The 21,408-nt window shown below is 37.2% G+C and overlaps 1 protein-coding gene across 4 annotated transcripts in view; it reads left to right on the top strand.

Moving 5' to 3' along the window:
- SLC44A5 (solute carrier family 44 member 5) overlaps window positions 1-21,408 on the top strand; it is a 104,252-nt gene that overhangs the window by 46,357 nt on the left and 36,487 nt on the right. For all 4 annotated transcript variants that reach the window (XM_042803148.1, XM_042803132.1, XM_042803122.1 and 1 more), the window contains exons 2-3: window positions 7,628-7,676; window positions 15,471-15,544. In XM_042803148.1, the coding sequence (XP_042659082.1) occupies window positions 7,628-7,676; window positions 15,471-15,544 (123 nt within the window). The remainder of the gene's footprint in view (window positions 1-7,627; window positions 7,677-15,470; window positions 15,545-21,408) is intronic.

Here is a 21,408-nt window from a genome sequence, read left to right as displayed (position 1 = left end):
AGTTCTCTGTGAGGGTGGTGAGACACTGGCCCCGGGTGCCCAGAGCAGCTGTGGGTGCCCCCTCCCTGGAAGGGTTCAAGGCCAGGTTGGACGGGGCTGGGAGCCCCCTGGGCTGGGGGAAGGGGGCCCTGCCCGGGGCAGGGGGGTTGGAACTAGATGGTCTTGAAGGTCCCTTCCAACCCAAACCATTTTATGATTCTGTGATTTTATGATCTAGCCTGAGGTTTAATATAGGATCAAGACATCAAAACTGTAGTGCAATTATTTAATGCAGTGATATTGCTGACTCACGTTTCAATGTGTGGCATCCATTCACTGAGACTTCTATGCTGAATTCTCAACTTTTAAGATAAACACATTTAGTTGTTCTCCTGGAAAAAAAAAAATCTGTCTGTATGAATGGCTAACAATAAATAAATAAATAAATAAAACCATAACCCAAAGTCAGAAAAGTTTTTCTTCTTTGGGATTTAAAAATGGAATTGAGGGTGAGTTGTATTCATCCCCTCAGTGACTGAAGGAGCAACAAACAGAAATACTCATATTGTTGTGATTAAAGGTATTTCAAAGAAGGCTATCATTTAGTATGATTTATTACACAAGAGGGGAATCACAAGTGTGCTTTTATTATAATTGAAATGTATGTGTTTATCAGTGTATGATCTCATGTGATCTCATAACAAACAAGTTATACCCAAGTCTTTCAAAGAGGAAAAAAACCCTGTATGCCTATAAACCAGGTACAAGACTTACTGGAAGAGCTGTTTTTATACTAATGTCAACCTTTTGACTTAACAGACTGCTTCTACACATTTGTGTCCTACAGTAATAATGTATTATTTTATATTACTAGGATCGTTAGGCTTTTTATGTATAAGGAACATTGTATGTGATTTACAATGCAGCTTAAGATTGCCAAAAAAATAAATCTTTAAGTAAAATTAAATTGACTGCAGCTAAGTAGTAGTACATCTCAAACATTTATTTGGCTTCTTTGCAAAATTAGGCTGTAAACCTTGCAAAGATAAGGCTTTCATATATGTTAAAGAAATTTCTGCTTCTGAGGCGCGATAGATGAATTGTGCAAGAACTTGGGTTACTTTGGTTTTTCCTACCCCTACCCAAAATAGAAGGGCAGAAGCATCGAAATCTTCATGTGATTTTTTAGATAAACATCAACTAGAATGAATCTCTTCCATCTTAATACATCCCAAGCATTTATTAGCAGCCTAATTTGTTGGCTTCTGCACTTGTATCTTTGAGCACTGAATTAGCAGATTGTGTACGTTTGCCCTAAAGGGGGCATTACTACTGCTGAGGCATATTGTAGGAATACTTTTAATTACTTGAACTTACCTATTTGCTCCAGTAGAGGGAAGCAGCACATACACATAGAGCTCCAGCGTCTTTTCTAATAAAAATAGTTATCTTAAAAGGTCACACCTAATCTAGCTACAAGCACATGTGATTGTTGACCGAACACCAAGGAGGAAACCTGAAGAAACTAATAGTTGTTAAAGTAGAAATAGCATTTTATTAGAGTTGAGTAGTATATAGCTGGCCAAATGCCATGTTAGTGTACATCTGTGTTTAGCACTGTCTGTTCAGGGCCTTCTGTTACTGTACTATATTGAGATTTGCTAAAGCAGCCTTTGACAGAGGTGCAAACTTGAGTAGGAGCGCAGTAAAATCACAGTCACTTGGCTTCTCTGCTTTTGTTTTGTTTTGTTTTGTTTGTTTTTGTATTTGCCTAAGGATAGCAGGAAGTCTTGGGAGGTAGTTAAGTATGAGAGTTAAGTCAATGGTTAATATTTTACAGAAGACCAATCTACATCCTCTTCATATTATTTTTATCTTTGTTTACTGATAATAGTTATACTAAATATCTCATTCAGTAAACATTAGAGCATTGCTGTTAAGTTCTGTAATAACAAAATGGGCTGTGACTTCTTATCACAGTTATCATTTGTGAACTATAATAGGACACCATTCTTCTTTGTCAGTGTGTATTACACAGTGACAGGATTGACTTAAAAATGCCATTTTTGTTGTTCTCTCATGTAGTTCAGCCCTGTCTTGTAAAATTATCATAGGAATGCATATACAAGTGTATGTATTTCTCATTACAGAATCCTACAATTGGTGTTTTAATCATATTGCACAGAGAATGGAAGTTTTATGCTGGTCAGGATCACCACACAGAGATTCTGTTTCTTTTTGTCTAAAAGGAGAGGTTGCTAGTTTGCCTTTTTTTTTTTTTAAATGGCTTCAGACTTTTAGATTCACATACTAACTACAATTCCTTGTACTGCCTCTCACTCTGTAGGCATTACAGTATCTAAAGTAAACATGTTAAGACTTTCTAGTGCTAACTCTTCTGTTCTGCAGTTTTGTGCTATGCAGAAATATGAAATGTACATTTTATTAAGAAAATAATTTAGTAAATTATGATTACTTCTACAGATAAATGTTCCAGTTGACAAGAATGGAAATTTTATATAGAACAGACAGTTTACATTTTAGACTTAAATGTGTCAGAGTAAATCTTGGTTTTCCTGCTTCCATGACTTGTACTTTGGGGAAGCTAGTCAACATGTACAGAGATTTGGCCAGCTGCAACATGTAAAGACTATTTTCTCTCACAGTAGCACAGATTGCAAAAGCACGATAATTACTGGCAGTGTGATACCTTATTCTCAGTTAGCAATTCTTCAGTAATTTTTTTTGGTTGTATTAAATTTCATAAGATCATTTTACAAATGGTATTCACGTGCAGATATTTCCCTTTCTGCTTGTACATTAATGCAAGCTGGTAAGAGTCATTGCTCTTCATTTGTACTATCAGATTGGCTTGGGCAAGGCACTGAGTGATAACTTTCTATTCCCAGAAAGGTCTGCCTACTTTGTGAATTTCCATTCTGATTGGAGAAGTCCGTAACACTCAGCTTTATTTTTAAATCTATTTAAATAGTATTTTTGTGCTTGCTGGGGAAAGAGTGCTAGCTAGGAGTCCACAGTTAATTTCTCACATCGGCAGCTTGCTAAAGTGATCCAGGTACGGTAACATGGATAGAGATGAAGAAAACTACTATGGAAAACATGGTAATTTACCAGATTTCCTATGACAATTCATAAGCACCTGATCTAAATCTTATTTATTTTAACTGTGTTATTTGAATTTACTTTAATGGGCTTGGATCCAGCCCCAAATGGTTTTCTATAACTTCAATTATTAGCAATATTCTAATTTTTTTTCCATCATGACATTTGCAAGTTTATTTAAATTGCAGACCAAAGGTAAACTTTATATGTATTCTCAATTTTTATTTTAGAGAAGTAATTTAGATTTGTTATTTTAAATTATTACAGTGATAAAGTGCAACAGTTAAATTCATATGCTTATTGGAATCAAAATTGATTAATAAAATATCTTGTGAAATATTTCTTATATTATGATTTCAATGTACAAAAGTTTCTTCCTATAAAGCAGCCTGTGAAATAGATCCATCTCATCTGCAGTGAGTGACTATCATCTCAGTCTTTAATCTTAACAAAAAAATTAGAGTTGTTGCTAAGGAAGTGGTTTGCTTTTACCAGGAGCCATGTCAGTACTAATGACATAAATAATTCCTGCCTCACCCCCAAAGAATCTCCTCAATTTTTAAAGAATGGTAGTAATTCAGTAGGGAATTTGATAACTAATTTAGAAAAATGAGAATAGAACAAACAGCATTTTTCTTTTTTTTTGTTGTTCCATGAAACTATGATCACAGTTGCAGTATCACATGTTTTGGTAAGGAATATTCTAGTGATGCTGCAGACTACGCCTTTCAGTGAATTTTAGTGTATTTGTAACTTGGAATATAGTCATCTTTTCCTATGTAAACTGCCATATTCTGTAATGGATTTATATCAAGAGCTAAGTGGCAGAGGAAGACTGTTTGAGCAGTGTTGCACCGTGCCTTGCCACAATAAGCATACTGACTGCTGGCAATAATGAACAGTTCTTGGAAGAAGTTTGCAGTACTTCAATAAATTTATTGCTGTTAATGACTGTTACTATCTCACAGCATCCCCCTTCTTGCCTGATGGAGATGAAAGTTTCCATTTGAATCAGAGCTCATTTTCTGGAATGCTTTGGTTTTATTTTCTTTCCTATTAGTTAGTGGATATTAGTTTTCATTGTAGCAATATTGTGGACTTCACCTACTCACTTGAATATGCTCCATAAATATGTGAATCTTTTGACATGCATTTTCTTTGTTCCATTTTAGAAGCACACAGGTATGACATAAATAACAAAACTTGAACTATTTATAATGACAGACACTCTGAGGGTGGGGAAAATTCAGAAGTATGCTTGGGAAACCTGTTCCGGTGTATAACTACCTACGTGTTCTGAAAGGTTCCCTAATGCCTAATATAAACCATCTTTGCTGTAAATGAAGTTAGCTTCTCTCTCTGATAGAGGAAGCTGAGAACATCTGATCACTGTCATTTTTGTATGGCATTTGAAGACTGTTGTTTTGGGCTCCTTCCCTGAGTCACAATCATTGAAGTTTGCATTCATTTAGTGCTTCTAGTAAACATGTTAGTGTCTTCTTTTTAATCAGTCCTTCTACTCTCTCCAATTTGTCTGTATCGTCTGAAATTCTAGTGCTGTGATCTAGAAATAGTTTTTCAGCTGAGGCTTATATGTCCCAGGCACAAGGAACAGTGACTTCACCAGTCATGCTCACACTGTTTGAATGAGTTATGCTTTTTTTTGCAAACGCACTGCTTTACTGACTCATTCTCTGAGCGTAGTGTCCCATAGTCCTTTAGGGTTCTTCTCATCAGTGTTGAAAGCGGTCATTCCATATGGATTTGTGAATGGAGTTTGTCTTTATAACTTCGGTTAGTTTACAAAAATCACTTTGAATTGTTAAATTGTTTATCAAAATCCTTTTGATTCTGTCTCCAGAAGTATTTTAACCCTTGACACCTTCACAGTTTTGAAGTGTTCATTCTACTTCATTATATGAATTGTTAAGAAAAATATTGAATAGCTTTGGGGAATAGGTTCCTCCAGTAGTGTGATTGAGCTAACTACTAACATTCAAGAGCGAGAACTTGGGGTTTTAATGGATGATTCAGTGAAGGTGTTTGCCCCCAAAAGCAAGTAGACCATAAGAAAGAATTAATAGGAATGGACTGAGATCAAATAGAAAAAGTCATTATATGTTTGTATAAATCACAGCCAATATTTGTGGTGAATGTCCTGTGCAGTGATATACAGTAACACTGGAAAAGGTACAAAAAAAGAATATAAGCATGACCAAAAATACAGAATGGCTTATGTATGAGAAACAACTGAACAGATTAGGAGTCTTGAAGATAGAGAAGTAAAGAGGAATATAATAACTTGTAAAATTATTAGTAGCATGCCATGATGCCATACAGGTATGAGCTGACTGATGGCAAGCTTAAAACAGACAAAAGCAGGTAGTACTTCAACGTCTCATTAACCTGTAGTACTCTGTGGTGCAGGGCATTGCAGATTGTTAACGTGTATGCAAGTTAAACAGACATTTATTAAATGAATGAGAAGAAAATTCACTCACAACTATTAAATACAAAGTCACCACCTTTGTTTGCCTTGATTTTGCATTTCTCCTCAGGTATTCACTATGGCCCCTTGTTTGATACAGGGTATGGTGGGTTCAGTGGATCTTTCTTGTGATCTGGTGTGGCTGCTCTTAGGTGCTAAACTTGGGTAGGAGCAATGGAAAAAGTTTCACTTGAGTATGCTGTGTGGCCGGAACTTGCCAATAGGGAGTAACGCTGCAAACTCTGAATTGTTCTGAAGATAAATTATTTTGTAGGACTGCTTATTTTGTAGAAACTGCTGTACAAAAAGGTTTTTAAAAAAACAGGTTTGGGCCCAGCATTAGGTATTATGTATGGTACACTTTCTTTCTGGACCACGGTGGGTTCCCATAGCACCTGTGTAACAGCACAATTTACATCTTCCACTTCCCAGCATTGCTGTCACTCATCACTGCTCCAAAGTTTTAGCTTTCCCAATCTCTTCTGTGTTGAAATGTATTTTAGGAGCTTGGTAAGGTAGACCTGAACACCTCAGATGAAGGGTAAATAGAATTTTATTTTCTGCTGTGTTTGTTGTACTGGTCTGTGTGTATTTTGATAAGGTTTTGCTGATATAAACCAATTTAGTTAATAAGTAAATTCTGCTTTTGAGCAGTTGCTGAATTCTTTTCTAATTGAAGAAAATAAGCATTTTTTCTCTGGGTGAATGAGGGTCTAGGCTGGTAACACCCTTTAACACCAGGTATATTTAGAAGAGGAGATCCTTAAGAAGGCAGCGAGAAAGCACTCTGAAATAGTAATTTGTATTGTAGCATTGATATTTGAATGAAAAAGTAATTTTTCACTGCACAAAGTTTGGTTCAGTAAATCTCCATAATTACTGAAATTTAAAGAAAATCCCATGAAGCTGCATAACAAGCTTCAAAAGGAAAAATCCCAATCCTGGTCTGTTGAATGAAGATCTGCTGCTTCCTCTTCATACAGTAGCTTGAAACTTAAAAGTTTAAATTCTACCATAGACTTCTGTTACTCTTTCCCAAGTGAAATCATACTGTAATTCCTCTTATTCAAGTCCGCATTTGAAGCACAGATTGGTAGGTTAGTATTTGGCAGTTTCTTAATATAGTTTGCTTATGTGTACAGTGAATTAGTTGGAGCTATGCTAACCAGGATTTCCATGTGAAAAAAATGTATCATGTTTGACTCCTATCTGTAAACTCTGGCCAGGTGTTACTGCCTGTTTCTAGGAGAAACCTGATTTGAACTTCTAAATCTTCTGAGGTTCATATAAAGCAACAACCACGCTCAGGGATGTATGCATAATCAACTTTAAAACCTGCTCTGCTTTCTACAGTGGGATGTGTGGTAGGTGCATCAACGTGAGAGTTAGAGAAGATATTTGAAAAGTGCTCTTCTGCTTGCTTTGCATTTTGAGTTAGTGCAGTTGCACTACCTGTGCAGGGTAGTGTAGATCAAGGTCAGCACTGAATTTCTTCAGTCTCCAGCCGTGCTTTGTCATATGATAAGCCAAATGCAAAAAGGTCAAACCTGTAAATCTGTAAAGTCCTGTAACCAAAGCAGTGGGCAGTAAGACTGTAAGTGTAACACTAAATACAGACATGACTCCAAACAGCTTTTAGAGAAAAAACAGAAGGACTTAGCCTATAGCTCCAGAGAGGTAGGTTCACTCATTTGCTGCCAAATGCACTTAGCATGTGACTGTGAAACATAATCCTTGTCTCTCAAATATCAGCAACTTTCTACTGTGAATTGTGCATAGGTGTACATTGTGCAATGTACATTAAAGGTAATTTATTGTGTGGTAAATGTGAGGCCCTCAAAGTTTGATCTCATCTGCAAAAACTAGGTAATTCTATTGGTGGATTACTGATATTGCATGCATGAAATTATCTTCACAGAACTGATTAAATAGGAATATATGGAAGATGTTATTCAAAGACTGCTGTTAACACCCCTTTCTCTATAGATTTTACTTTAAATAAGGACATATTTTTAAACTGTTTTATTTTAAATGCAGGTGAACCAAGGAAATTTGACCCCAAGTTCAGAGGACCTATTAATAACAGGTAAATATCTTAACTCATTCTATTTCATTCTTCTGGTTTTGCAATGAACAGGTGATAAAAAATTTTGTTAACAAAACTTGTGAATTTGATTCTGTAATTCTTTTAAATCCAGAAAACAATCCTTACAACCCTTCAGGATGTCTGATTACCAGGGAATATTTAACTGTGTGCTCTTAAGTTCTTTCAATTTGAATGCCAATTCTGTATGTCTCATATTGTCTAGTACCTGCTGTCTTACCTAGTGCTGATACAAGTAGGACCATCTGAGGTGGTGTTATGTTCTGGGGTGCCACGGCCATGTAATGCAGTCTGTCTTGTTTCCATAGAACACAGGACAGGAACCCTGGAACACTATTCTTCAGTTTGCAGCTGGTTTTCCTGCTTCCATAGTCACCTCAAGGGACTTAGTTCTCTACAGAGTAGGGCCTGGATGTGCACCATTACATGTCTATGGTGGCTGGCCAGCAGGTAAATCCCTGGCAGAAAATCGGTAGTGCTTGAATAGTGACAGCAGTAAAGTACTATCAATGATGTGGCTGGCTGCTGCGGTGACTCAGCCCTGAAACCTTTATTTGAGTGAACAGTTTTTTCATGTGTGAAGAGTGTCTCTGAGGTGAGTGAAACTACCTGTGGCACTGTGAACTGCAGAGGTGGATCCTAAAATACTGCAATTTAATGGCATTTTGGAGCAGTTTATTACTGTACCTTTCCCTCATGTATATGAGGAATGATAAAACTCTGATGATGGTATGCCAGAAAGATTTACCTTGTTTTTACTGTTATTTCATGATACAGTTACTAGAAACTGTTTTTGCACTGTGGCTTGCTGTTACATCTGTGTAGTTGCTGTGAGGCTTCTACAATTCCCGGTGTGTATATATATATATATATATATATATATATATATACGCGCTTATATACGTGTTATTCTAATTGTACATTCCACAGCAGCTTCTTAAAACCACAACCAAATTAATACAATGCAACACTACTATACCACATATACTCAGTGCATTTTATAATGTTTTGGTGGGATAGTATTGTTGGGAAAAATATAAAAAAGATCAGTTCCCTAAACATTAAGGGTGTGGCTTCATGACCATAAGGCAGTGATAGCTGCATTGGTGCTTTTGAGCATACTTTGTAATTAAGTGCACTCGGATTTAGATTCAACATACTGTTCCTGCAAGATACCCAAATGATGTGCCTGACCTTTTGCGGTCATCAGTGCAGCACTGTGCAGTATGCTCTAAATGTGCCGTTGAAGTAGTTTAAGATTATAATTAGATTTTTTTAAAGACAACTAATGAACTGGGTTTTTTAAATTATTTTTTCTAATTACTAAGATTAAATGATAAAGAAACCACAGTCTTTCAAGCAAATGTAGTAGGACTACTGTGTAGTTCCTGCAAACAAAATGCCTTCTCAGAAGATATTCCAAAGAGTTGAGCAGCATGAAAATGGACATCTTCCCTGAATTTGTTTCTGACTTTGGGGCTTCCCACTTTTTTGTAGGAGAAGAGATACTAGGAAGCTGAAAGCATACACTTTTGTTCAGACAAATGAATGCTAATAATGGATATGGGTGGGGACATGGCTGTTTGTACTCCTTGCCATAACTGGCGTAACTGTGTACAATGTGGGTGGGGAGATACCTATCTTTGCTTTCTGCTGATAAAATAATTTGTCCTCCTCTTGACTTCACTTAGTAGTCAGTGCTGCAGGTGAAAGCATGTGTGTTACCACTTAGAAGGTTCAGTAGTTTACAAGTAGAATAAAATTGCTCAGAAAGCATCTAAGAAATTGTGGGCAATTTATCAGTGTTTTCCCAGATTTAAGTGTAGCATATAGAATAAGTTCTAAACTAGCATTTACTATCCTTAGTGAGAAGAATAAATTAAGAGAACCACAAGTTATTTATCAATTTTATCTTTCTCGGCAGAAAATTTATTTCAGAGAACACTGCAGCCTTGTGGTATTCTCACTTGAACACACACACTGTTTTTGTTTATGCAAGATGTATTTCCTCTTTTCCTTTCTGAAAGCTAATACTTTTAGAAATAAATGGAAATGTTTGTTTAGGGAGTTGATCCTAATTTGAGAAGTATCTTTATAATAGTGCCAGTGAGACTTTGTATGCAATGTGTATAGGAATGAATTTAAGTGATAGTTTAGGCATGTTATTAAGTATTCATCTATGTATATTAGTACCAGAAAATACTTGCAAGGTTTTATATATTGTATCCACCAAGTGAGTAAGCTTACAGGTTGAAGCAGTAGCTCTGCAATTTCGCATCTCACAATGATATAGCAGGACTTTTGGTAGACAACTTTCTAGAGGAAAATAGAAACTCCTGGTGTTTTCTGTCAGTCTGAGTGGTGATGTGTACCTTCCTCACAACAGATCTGATGATCGGTTTAACTGAATTCATATTAAACAAAATATAACACAAGCCATCTTTCCCTACCCCCAAAGGTTCACCCGTAGGAACTAAGTTGGGCACCTCTCATTTTCCAAATGTATGAACGCTTGTCTAGTGTCACAGCCCTAAAGCTGTCCGTCTCTCTCCCACTGGCATTGAAATGGTCTCTCCTACTGGAGGTGGGAAAGATCTGTCACATGAGGGGGGGGCTCTTGAATGGTCTCAGTATTTCATGCCAATGCCAGATGAAGGGGGGAATGTAGTGGGGAAGGCTTGTGAAGTTAAAGATTCATAAGGAATTTAGATAGAATGTGTTATGCTTCTTTAAGAATAAAAAAGCATTTATTCCACCAACATCATCATAAGATATCTTAAATGTGTTTGCGGATAAATCAGCCAGGCACCATCATACAGATGGGAAAACAAGTTTCCCCTCTTTCTTGATGCAATTATACTACTTTGGGTATAAAATGAACTGTCTTCTGCCATTTAGATTTTCTCTAAATTCCAGTAAGGGAATTTATACAGTCAGTACAATCATAGCATATTTTTCTAAACTGCTTTGGCAAAATCAAATTAGTAAATCACGCTTCCAACATCTCTAATTTTGTGTAGTTTGTCTTAAGTCTTTCCCTTGCCCTTTGTTATTTTTCTTCCTCCTCTATGTAGTTTTTTGGGTTTTTCTCACATTCCTCTTGCTGATTAGACACAATGTAGATTTTTCTTTCCTTGTTAAATTTTAAAAAATCCTGACACCTCCTGGACTATCTTGAATTGTTAAGCATCTTTCTAGAAATTCAGTGTTCTTGTTAAGATGAAGATCACCTTTTCCTTTGTGATTAGAAAATGTAGTTAATGGGTTCTCACACAAGTTGAATACCAGTAAATTTCCATAACCATTTAGCCATCTTGCTTAAGAGTTTGAAAAAACCTAATAAAAATTCCTGACGTCAACTAGCAATACAAACTTCACCTTCTCAAAAATATAAATGTGTCACTCATAGATACCCCTTCATGGCACATCACTTGATACTGTGGTCGATATTGAAATAAGAAACAATTTTGACATTTAAATTATCCTTTGTGCTTTTTAAACTAAATAACCTGCTAAAGAAGTTACTTAGACTACATTAAATATCTACCATAGATAAATGTTGGTAGAATATAATATTATTTTTCTTGCTACTGGTATTTTATTGGCCATATTTGTTTTATTACATGTTATTGTCTATATTGACATAACATGCTGTACGTTTGCTAATATGAGTGGGGAAACCTCCATATTTCTTTGAGTTCTTGTTTTGTGTTTCTGCTTTGGGACATATGTTGTCTCCACATATTGCTGATTTGCACATACCAAAATTTGAGTTTTCCAGAACTAAACAATACTTCCTTGAGCATGGTGCCTGTAACTAAGAAATATCAACTTAGTAAATCTTGTAAATATTGTATAAATATCTTTTTCTGTGCGGTTTTGGGCCTCCACAGTAGAAGTAGCAATTAATGGGGGATTTCAAAAGGAACTTTCTCTTCAAACATTTAGTTTATGGGCGGCTTGCACATTTATTCAGCTGTGTGGGATGATGCCCTCAATGTCACTGTGCTGATAGAAATACCCGTTTGTACAGTAGATCTTGCTTCTCAGTTCAGCCCCAGTGAAGAAAGGGGTCTTCAGAGTTCTTCATGGCGTTGTATGGCATAGTAGATCATCACTTTGACACAGCGTGATTTAGGGAAATCCCAAAACGCAAGCTGTTAGTCAAGCAGGGAGGAGGAACTCAGAAGTGAGGACATTAGCGGTCACCTTAATGTGTCAGCAGAGTTGAATGTGATAACTCACTTTCTCACACTGAAACTCACACTGTGAACATCTTGAGACTTGTTTTGCTCTGTGGTTGCCCAATGCCAGGTTCAAGGCCATTTATAGGTGCTAATATACTGCTGATGCTGTTGAACTAATTAACACTGTAGTTTCTTGCTAGTGCAGCACCTTGAGCAAATTGCACTTGTGACAGATTGGGAATGAAACTGAGAGAGAGAGGTTCTAGTCAGTCATTCGTGATTAAGTGCATGAACTGTCAGTGAATAAATGGCTTTTATGCACTAATACTCTGAGCCGATGATTTTATCTTTGCATTCATTTGCTAGGATGCCATTACAAGTGTACAGAGTATTGTTTGCATGAATTGACACATGTAACACAGCAAGAGAAGCCAAGAAGCTGATGTTTCTGAGAGATGGCAGAAAGCAAATCAGGCCCATAAATTAAGCTGAGTGACAGCGTTAAGTAGTAAAATGCAATGTGGGAGCCTGAACTGTGCACTTAACCAAATGAAGGTCTTTTATTGCATCATGTGAAAATGATGAATCTGATGGTTTTATCAGCAGTTTATCTCTATGGAAGCTCCTGTTTTCAAATACATAGACTCACTGTGTTTTGGTTCAGATTATGGAACTTGGTTATGTAAAAAGTGACCAAAACCAACAAAATTTTCAGTACTGGCTATCAGCAAAAGCATTTTTAATGTTTTCATCATTATTGCATAAGAAATGCAAAGTGCTTTTTCTCATTGATCTTTGAATGTTTACACATAATTATTACATAGAAGTATGATAGTGCTGTCTGTAGGAAAGATTATAGAGCTCATATGATAAGCAACGTTCTCAGTTCCTATTCTCATAACCATATTTCCATTAATCCATCTTCTTTAGGGTTCAGTTTAACAGTTCAGTCTCCTGAGTGATTTTGCTCTGCCTCATTAGCCTGAAACAAACTGAAAAAGCAGATTTGCCATAACAATCTACTTAGTTTGAAAAAATTCATAACAAATCTGTTTTCAGTCAAAGCATGGCTGGATAATTTCTGATTAGATTTCAATAATAAGCATGGGCTTCCAGTATCTCCTGTTTAGGAAGAAGCAACTCCCATTGTTCCAGTTCCTGCAACTTTGGAAACTCCCAGAATCTTCACAGTATAACCTTGTATCTTTACAGAGTTGTTTTAATTTATTAATTTAAGATGTTTCATGGTTTTTTTCCTCTCCTGTGGAGCCTTGTGTTTATGGGGTAATATGATGTCACTGAAAGTGAGCTACTTGAGCTAACAATGATACTACATGGAGCCAGGGTTTCACCCATAGTATCTAGTAAAATAAGCAGTTACTTTGTATGAACAACAATTAGTCTGTATGAACTGTTTCAATAGTTTCTGAAGCCACCCAAAATAGAATTTATGTACTTCTTATATATTTTTAAAGTATTTATATAACAGCAATCCTTGGCAACAGTGAGTTTTACTAGTTATTGTACAGAGGTTTGTGTATTACAAAGAACAGAAAATCCTGCATTCTGGTAAAGTGTTTATGGGTACTTTCTCATGGTGGCTCTGTAAAACTTTAAAAGGAAGCTTCAACACAAATGGATGTAACCTTTAATTGTATTTAGGTATGATAAAAAGAAACCTGTGAGAATTTGACTGGAAGAGGTTTTTGAGACTATAGGAGTTGTAATTAAAGTATTTATGGTGACATATTTCTCCTGAGACATCTTGAATTAAAAATTGTACCTCTTAAAAATGGCTCCAGTGGGGTGAGAGTCAAGCTTGAGCAGTGTCAGAACTGGTTCTGAATGGAGGCTGAGAAAATGAGCAGCATTATTTTAGCATTGCTTCTACTTTAAGCAGTTTTCCTTTCTTAGATTACTGTCATATTGACCTTGAATCCTGTACCACGTTGGCCTCACCAAAAATTTATTTTGGTGAGATCTTAAAACTGTGTCTCTCTAGAGAATTGTAAATGATTTTTAATTTCTTTACCACACCTGGAAACACTTTTCAAGTTCTCCAACTGTTGAAAAGATTTGTCATCTTTATCTCCTTTATGCTAAAGAGTAATGGCTCTCTGTAAGAGGAAAGATAGATTGGAAAACAGAAAGAATGGTAGATGCTAAAAATGTGTGTCAGTTGGAGTTTGGATTCTAAGATTTCTTTTACTGGTGAGATTCAGCTTGCATCCACTTGGCTTCTTGCATCAACTCGCAAGCAGAGATGAACATCGCTCATTTTATGAAGGGAGGCTTTAACTTGAAGCACGTTAGCTTTCTTGGGGTGATTACTGCTCACTCAGCTATCAGGAGAAGTGAAACGGGATTGGATCAGGTCATAACGGCAGCAGTCTGGTACTACAGCTGTGGGGACAGCCCAGAGCAGCACTAACAGGCTCTGCAGACATCGACTCGGCCCAAATGGGACCGTTACAGTTCATACACCGGTTATACAACTGTGCCAGATAAGTAGGACATGGTAAATAACAAAAGTGATTGAAATCCTTCAGATAAGGAGATTCTAGGCAGCACACCCTTTTACAAGTAATTCAGTCCTTTGTTAATTAAATCCTGGTGAGATCATTAGTTGCAACTGTTTCTTAACTAGTGAGGCCTTCAAAGACATGTGAGATGATAACTATTTTGCTTACATCGACCTTTAGAAACAAGGGCTTGTGAAGGAGAGAACTCCTCATCCCAGATGAAGCCCTTGGAGTCTCCACAAGTGTGTAATGACCTTCTGCTTGCTTGGAAGTGTTGAACTTCAAGTTAATTATATTCCTGGAACTTCTCTGATCAAGGTCAAACACTGGAGAAAAATTAGTCTGGTGGTCTACGTCTCCACTTGTCTGCCTGCCTGATCTTAATATGCAGACCAATAAATAGAATACAGTAATTTAATTGAATACTCATAGTTTACTCACTGTCTCAGTTTTCAAACTGGAGAGTGCTGTTCTTTGATTGCTTGTGTATAACAGAATGTGTGGCTCTCCACAATATGTTGGGGTTTTTTTGTCCTCTTCATAGAGCATATTTTGGTTGCATTGAATGAGGTCAAGCAGGTGAGTCAGAACTTTGTACAGAGATCAGGGGTAGTTGCACATGGGCTTTTTTTTCATTTCATGCTGTTATTTTTCCATTCATAAGGTATTTATAATACAGGTAAGTTGTGATGAATCTATTTTATCACAGTGTTTGTAGTCTTTGATACCAGCTTTAGGGACATGCGGAGGCAGGTGTCCTGTAGTAGCTTATACCATAAGTGATCTCGTGGATTCAATGCTGTGAGGTATTACTTGCTTTAAGAATATTTAAACCTGTTTCTCCATATGTTTTTATTGCTGTCTGCAATGCAAAAGGTATTTTAGTTTATTTGTTGATCCTGCTGCAAAAGCAGAGCCTTATACCTCAAACATGATTTTGTGAGTAAGACTTCCACTAAGTGCAGATGCAGACATCTTATTCAGATGCTAAAATACCCTGACACTTGGTGTTTTCAAAGGGTCATATTAGACACCTAATTTTCAAAAGTGTTTCTTTCCGTCCCTAGGCACTGTACGGACGTTGTTTGCTGTGTGATCTTCATAGTCGTCATCCTGGGTTACATTGCATTAGGAATTGTGGGTAAGTAAACACAGGTACAGTAGTGCTTTTCTCATACACAGGGGAAGCAACTTTGTGAATGTTAGAATTTTTAACTGAGATATCCTCTTTGCTTGTATCTATGTAAAGCTTTCCAACCAATAAGCAATGCCTTGCCTAGAATCAAATAATGAATTAGCATTCAGTGTCTATTGTAATTAGGGAGAAGTTGGAAAACATGTGTTTACTGATGAAGAACTCAAAATTAAGTGTGTTCAGGTAAAAATGACATGGTTTGATAATTTTTCTATCATAAAGTAGCTATGGTGGAAAAATTCACTTTCATTTGTCATTAATCTGACAGCAAAAGTTAGAGATAAGCACTTAGGTTTAAGAGGCTTTTTGTTCTGTAAAATATGACAGAAAGAACCTATGTGAGTAGTATGGAGAAGTAAAGAGAAATTACTTTGTTTATTGTGGGACCCAGAGTTGTTTTCACATTGGGATATTCATAATAATAGCTGTTTTATTTTGTTTGTGTGAGAGAATTTTACAAATGCCTGTGTGTAAAAGAATGAATGATACAGTAGAAGTGTACTTACAGTGTATCTGCATGTGCTGTGTCCAGCTCTAGGGCCCTCAACAGCAGAAGGACACGGAGCTGCTCGAGCGGGGCCAGAGGAGGCCCCGAAGATGCTGGGGGGGCTGGAGCAGCTCCCCTGGGGGGCCGGGCTGAGAGAGTTGGGGGGGTTCAGCCTGGAGAAGAGAAGGCTCCGGGGAGCCCTTCGAGCGGCCTCCCAGGGCTTAAAGGGGGGGCAGGAGAGGGGGGGGGAACTCTGGGTCAGGGGGTGGGGGTAGGACAAGGGGTAACAGGTTTTAAACTGAAAGAGGGTGGATTTACATTAGATGTAAGGAAGAAATTCTTTAATGTGAGGGTGGTGAGGCACAGGAACAGGCTGCCCAGAGAAACTGTGGCTACCCCCTCCCTGGAAGGGTTAAAGGCCAGGTTGGACGGGGCTTTGAGCAACCTGGGCTGGGGGCAGGTGTCTCTGACCATTGCAGGGGAATTGGAACTAGATGGTCTTGAAGGTCCCTTCCAGCCCAAAGCATTCTACGATTCATTGATGTTCTGCTCTCTCCTTCTGTCATTGCTCAAATGCAGAGCCAGAACTGAAGAAGCTGGACTCATATCAGAGGCATGTTTGTTGTTTTCTTTGGCATACAAATGCTTTGCTTGCTGCTGACTTACCCCTGTGTAGACAGGCAGCATTCTGAAGTGCTGCTACCTGGATAAAAGGAAAGGAGAGGGTTGGCAGTTTTTAGCTATGCAGTATTCTTGTGCTGCCAGATCTTGTCTCTCTTTCCAGCACTATATAAATCTCCTTAATCTTTTGGTTAGAACTTTATGTCAACTTTGTATGTGCAGTTTCCAAAGAACCCCGTATGCTAGATGTTGCAGAACTAGATAGCAGCAGAAGAGGACTGGCCAGTTCCTCTCTTGTTCACGTCTGTAATCTCAGATAATGAGTTACTGTGATGTGAGACAGTGAATTGGTCATATTCCCTGCTCTGCACATGCAGTGGTTTCCTACTGGACACAAGGCGTCTGAACAGCCTTCTCTTTCAAACCTCATGAAATACCAGTTAGAACTGGAAACAGAATTTGTAGTTGGTGACCTTTTCTACCTTTCTTAAAGAGAAGATTTGAATTTTCCATCTAGAAACATTTCAGTCAGTTCCAATTCCAGATCCACATGGTCCTTGCTTTTCATTTTTCCTTTTACTGTGCTTCAGCTATTCTTTTTATTCTAATTTATTTCTAAGTAAAAAATGAGATCAGCTTTGGTACAGTTCCAGGGGCCAGCCCTGCACAAAATACATGAGAGTCGAAGAATTTCACATTAAGATAAAGAGATTATAAATTTATCCTTAGTCATGAATTATGCCTTATGGGTTACTATAGGAAAGAAAAAAATCCACAGTTTCTTGAGTTTGTGTGAATACTGCTTTGGTTCCTTCTTTAATTTGGCTTGAGAAATAAGCAATACATGCTGGTTCATCACACAACTGCTATGACTGAAAATCCAAGTCAAATTTTGCCCATAGTATTGTATGTGTAGCTCACATATGCTTCAGCTATATGTGTGTATGTGTAACAGTGGAGTAGAATTTTTTTGTGTTTCAGGGGGACTGAAATGTAGTCCAACTAAAAGGTAATCAGTTCTCCTTGAAAGATGAAACCAAATTATTTTTTATACTAGCCTTTCTTAGTTCTGCTTCAATGATGGCTGCTGTTGAGTGTGCTGAATAGAAATAATTATTCTATGATTTACTTTCTTAACATTCTTTTAACTTTACAGATGAACTAACAGTGCTAATTTATCAGTCCATGTAGTTTTCCTTCCGATCAAACTGATTTAACTCTTCATGTTTATTTCAGAGACACTGGGCTTATCCAGGCAATACTTTACAAATGTTTAGCCTCTTAATTTAAGATTATTTTAGTTCAGAAAAGTGTACATAAAAGGCAGCAGATAAGTTATCTTGGAAAATAGCCTTATATTACAAAGGACAGGTTAAATCAAAGTTATAACTCTCGTTGTATTGCTCCGAGGGATGCTAATACAATACTAGTGCTAACAACAAGGATTTACAAATTCTGCATCATGTGTTCTATTACCTGTTTCAATACATTAGTAAATTGCTTATGTTAAAAAGCCATTAGAACAATTTGGCAGGTCAGTTTCTCCGTACATTAAAAACATACCGTTAAGGGAAGCAAAATAATGATAAGAAAGTCTGCCCTTTAAAAATACTGTAGAGGGAATGAGACAGAAAGTATAAACAGATTTGCAGTTCATTTTTAAGTATCACAAGATGCCATTTTTTTAATCACATTTTCACCTTGACAGGGAGCTTTCCAGCCTTTATAACCAGTGACATAGTCCGTAGAGCACAGAAAAACATGAGTGCATCTGATAGACATTTAGTGACAGACATTAGCTGTTTTTTGATTCTGTCCATGTGTGCTAACTCCACATCAATAAAAGGACTGACATAACTGCAGGCCTCCCAAAAATGCTACACTGGTATCATAAGATGTCACACTGCTGCTCTGAAGGCTGAGTCAACTGTGTAATATGGCTTAGCTGTTCTTTAATTTTCTTTTTTAGCCCAGAATTTGGTGACAGAACTCAGACTGAAGCCCTGTAAGCATCAGAGAATGCTGGAATGAAAATTTTATGTGACTGGATTCCTTTTCATTTAGTACTTGATAGTCACCAATAGTGCAGCACAACATGCAAAACATGGTGCTAGTCTGTCAGGCTAGTTCTTACAATAACCTTCCTCACTCAGTGTGAACTGTTGAATTAGGTACTTACTCTTCACTGACTAGTCCAGAAGAGTTGTGTATTTATCACATGGATTCTTTCACTGTCATTGCTCTAAGTTTGCAAAGAAGGTGACAGAGGATTAAGTTTATTAATCTTGATGGTTAGCCCTGGCACAGGCAATGAAAGAAGCTGTGTATTTTCTCTTCTGTTGGTCATTTCCCTTCTCTTTATTCTGCAGAGTTAATGAAATGCTATTTGTATATGTCGTAAATCAGACCCAATTATTTTTTGTTTTACTTTTGGAATTTAGCTGAGAGGCACCTTCCTCCATCCCCCCAGCAGCTGATCCCATTGATGGAATTTCACAATGTGTGCTAAATCTGTATTTTAAAAGCAGATTCTTTTTAATACTGTTTTATTGAAAGCATGACTGAAGCCTTAGGCACACAGGACAACTACTGCCAAGCAGGATTAGCTTTAGACAATTAGATAATGACAAAGCAGGTACAGTCTGAAGAGAAATTCTATTCAGAAGTGAGCAGTGTGTTCCGTTGTTTATACTCTGCTAATTTCTACTAATAATTGAGAAACACACTGCAAAAAATGAGTGATTAAATTTGAGACCAAGGATGGATACAAACCCAGTGAAATCAAAGGAGCCTTTTGAAATATTTCAGCAGACTTTTTATTAGAACTAAAAAGAATGTGAAGAGAATACACTGCTCTGCCCTTTTGATGAGCTGACTTTTATTCTTATTGGCTGTGTTAGTCCACCTAATAGGTCACATGGGTCCTTCTTATGGAAGGATCCTTAGTAGGACTGAGACAGAAAAAACAAACAAACAAACAAACAAGCCAACATTATGTGGCAGTGTTTATCTCCTTTCTCCCAAGTTTGTCTGAGAAGTGAAAAATAATTCCAGGTTTAACATGGTACTTACGGAACGGGTATTGTTGGCACTTACAACTACTTCCAGATTACCTATATGAAGCAGATATAAGTTTTGCTATAAAATTCTTGTCATACTTTGAATCTGGCATGTTGGGTCTTATCTCTATGGCTTCCTGTTTTGCTGGTGTTAAAGAAAAAATACAGTCAACTGTGAAAAAATGAGTTCCTTTAATAATGTTACAAACTAATTTAACTAAACTAATTTTGGGGCTAGGAAAACGTCAATGTATTATAGTCATCTAATATCATGCAAGTAAGGCCTGAAAGGTCTTTCAGGTCCATACAGGAGCTTGATCCATTTGGGACCAGGCTTGTACATATATGAGAGGCAAGGTCATATTAAAGTAGAATAAAAACCTTCCTCTTGTCAGAGTCATGGTGGAAGACATGGCATAACCTACAGACTCATTGAAATCACCAGAGAGCTCTCTGCTTTCTAATGCCATGTACACATATGAGTTATCAAGTGACTACTGGAATTCCTAAGAGAGAGTTGGTGCCTCCTGAGTGTTCCTATTAAGTAATGCTACCAAAATAAGTACGTGGGGGGCTAACAAATGAAAAAGCAAATGGGGTTTAACACTGGTGAAGCACTTCAGCTTTCTCTGAGCATCAGAACACCACACTTAACCTGAAATGCAGATAATCTGAATGTTCAGAAGGTGCTTGATACCAAGCAGCAGGTTAATTTACAAACTCCAAAACATGGGAAGACTAACACAGGTTAAAAAGTACTAGAAGATTCAGTCTGGTAACTTAAAACCATTCCAGGTAAAAGGTAGCATTACAGATTCTCTGTAACTATTTTCAAGTCATGAAGCTATGTTGTGCCTCTGTCCTGAACATTTCAATAAATTTGCAGTCTGCTGCTCTGAGATCTTATATAGGTTCTGGCTCTGCTGCATATATCATTATTGTTAAACACTGTTGTTCTTACCAAAGTGACCTTGAGGAAGATGACAGTTTCACAAATGACTAATGTCACAAAGTTGAGAGAAAATGGAGTAATTGCAGAGAAGTGAGTTCAAGGTGGTTTGCATAGATCAGACCCTAAAGTGTATGCTAAGTGGGCTCCTGACATTCAGTATGTAGTGCAACAGGGGGAAGGTTGGGACTAAAATCTTTGTAATACCTTTATCTTTTCCACATAATAAAAGCATGAGGAAAGGTTTGGGAGAAGATCAGTGGTCTTTTCTACAGTTCTCTAGCAACCTGATTTTAGGGTGTCAGCTCAGGGTAGTGATATGAAATTATATTCTGTCATTATGTTTTACTTTCAGATGATACTTAAAAATAAATTTCCACTATTTAGGGTCAAATAAGCAGTTAGTAGTCAGAACAGTTCAAAGTCTACTCATTGTCTGGTCATGAAGGACTCTTAGTGAGATCTGCAGGCTACAGCTTAGAAACATTACTAACAGTGATAGCTAGTGTGTACTTGATCCTGGAGGGGAAATAATAGTGCAAGTGGCAGTGGCTTGGAGAAGAAATCCTGCTTTGAAGTGGCGAAAAGAAGTTTAAAAGGTCAATATCAACCTCTCTTCATGTTAATTACTATGGTTCATGCTAGCCTATAATACATAAGTTGTCAGGTGCAGACCTAATAACTGAAAAATGGG

The sequence above is a fragment of the Tyto alba genome, unplaced genomic scaffold (assembly GCF_018691265.1).
Source record: "Tyto alba isolate M040663 unplaced genomic scaffold, T.alba_DEE_v4.0 Super-Scaffold_1000006, whole genome shotgun sequence".
Lineage (NCBI taxonomy): Eukaryota > Metazoa > Chordata > Aves > Strigiformes > Tytonidae > Tyto > Tyto alba.
The sequence above is the reverse complement of the archived record's forward strand: the minus strand, read 5'-3'. Positions and strand labels throughout refer to the sequence as shown.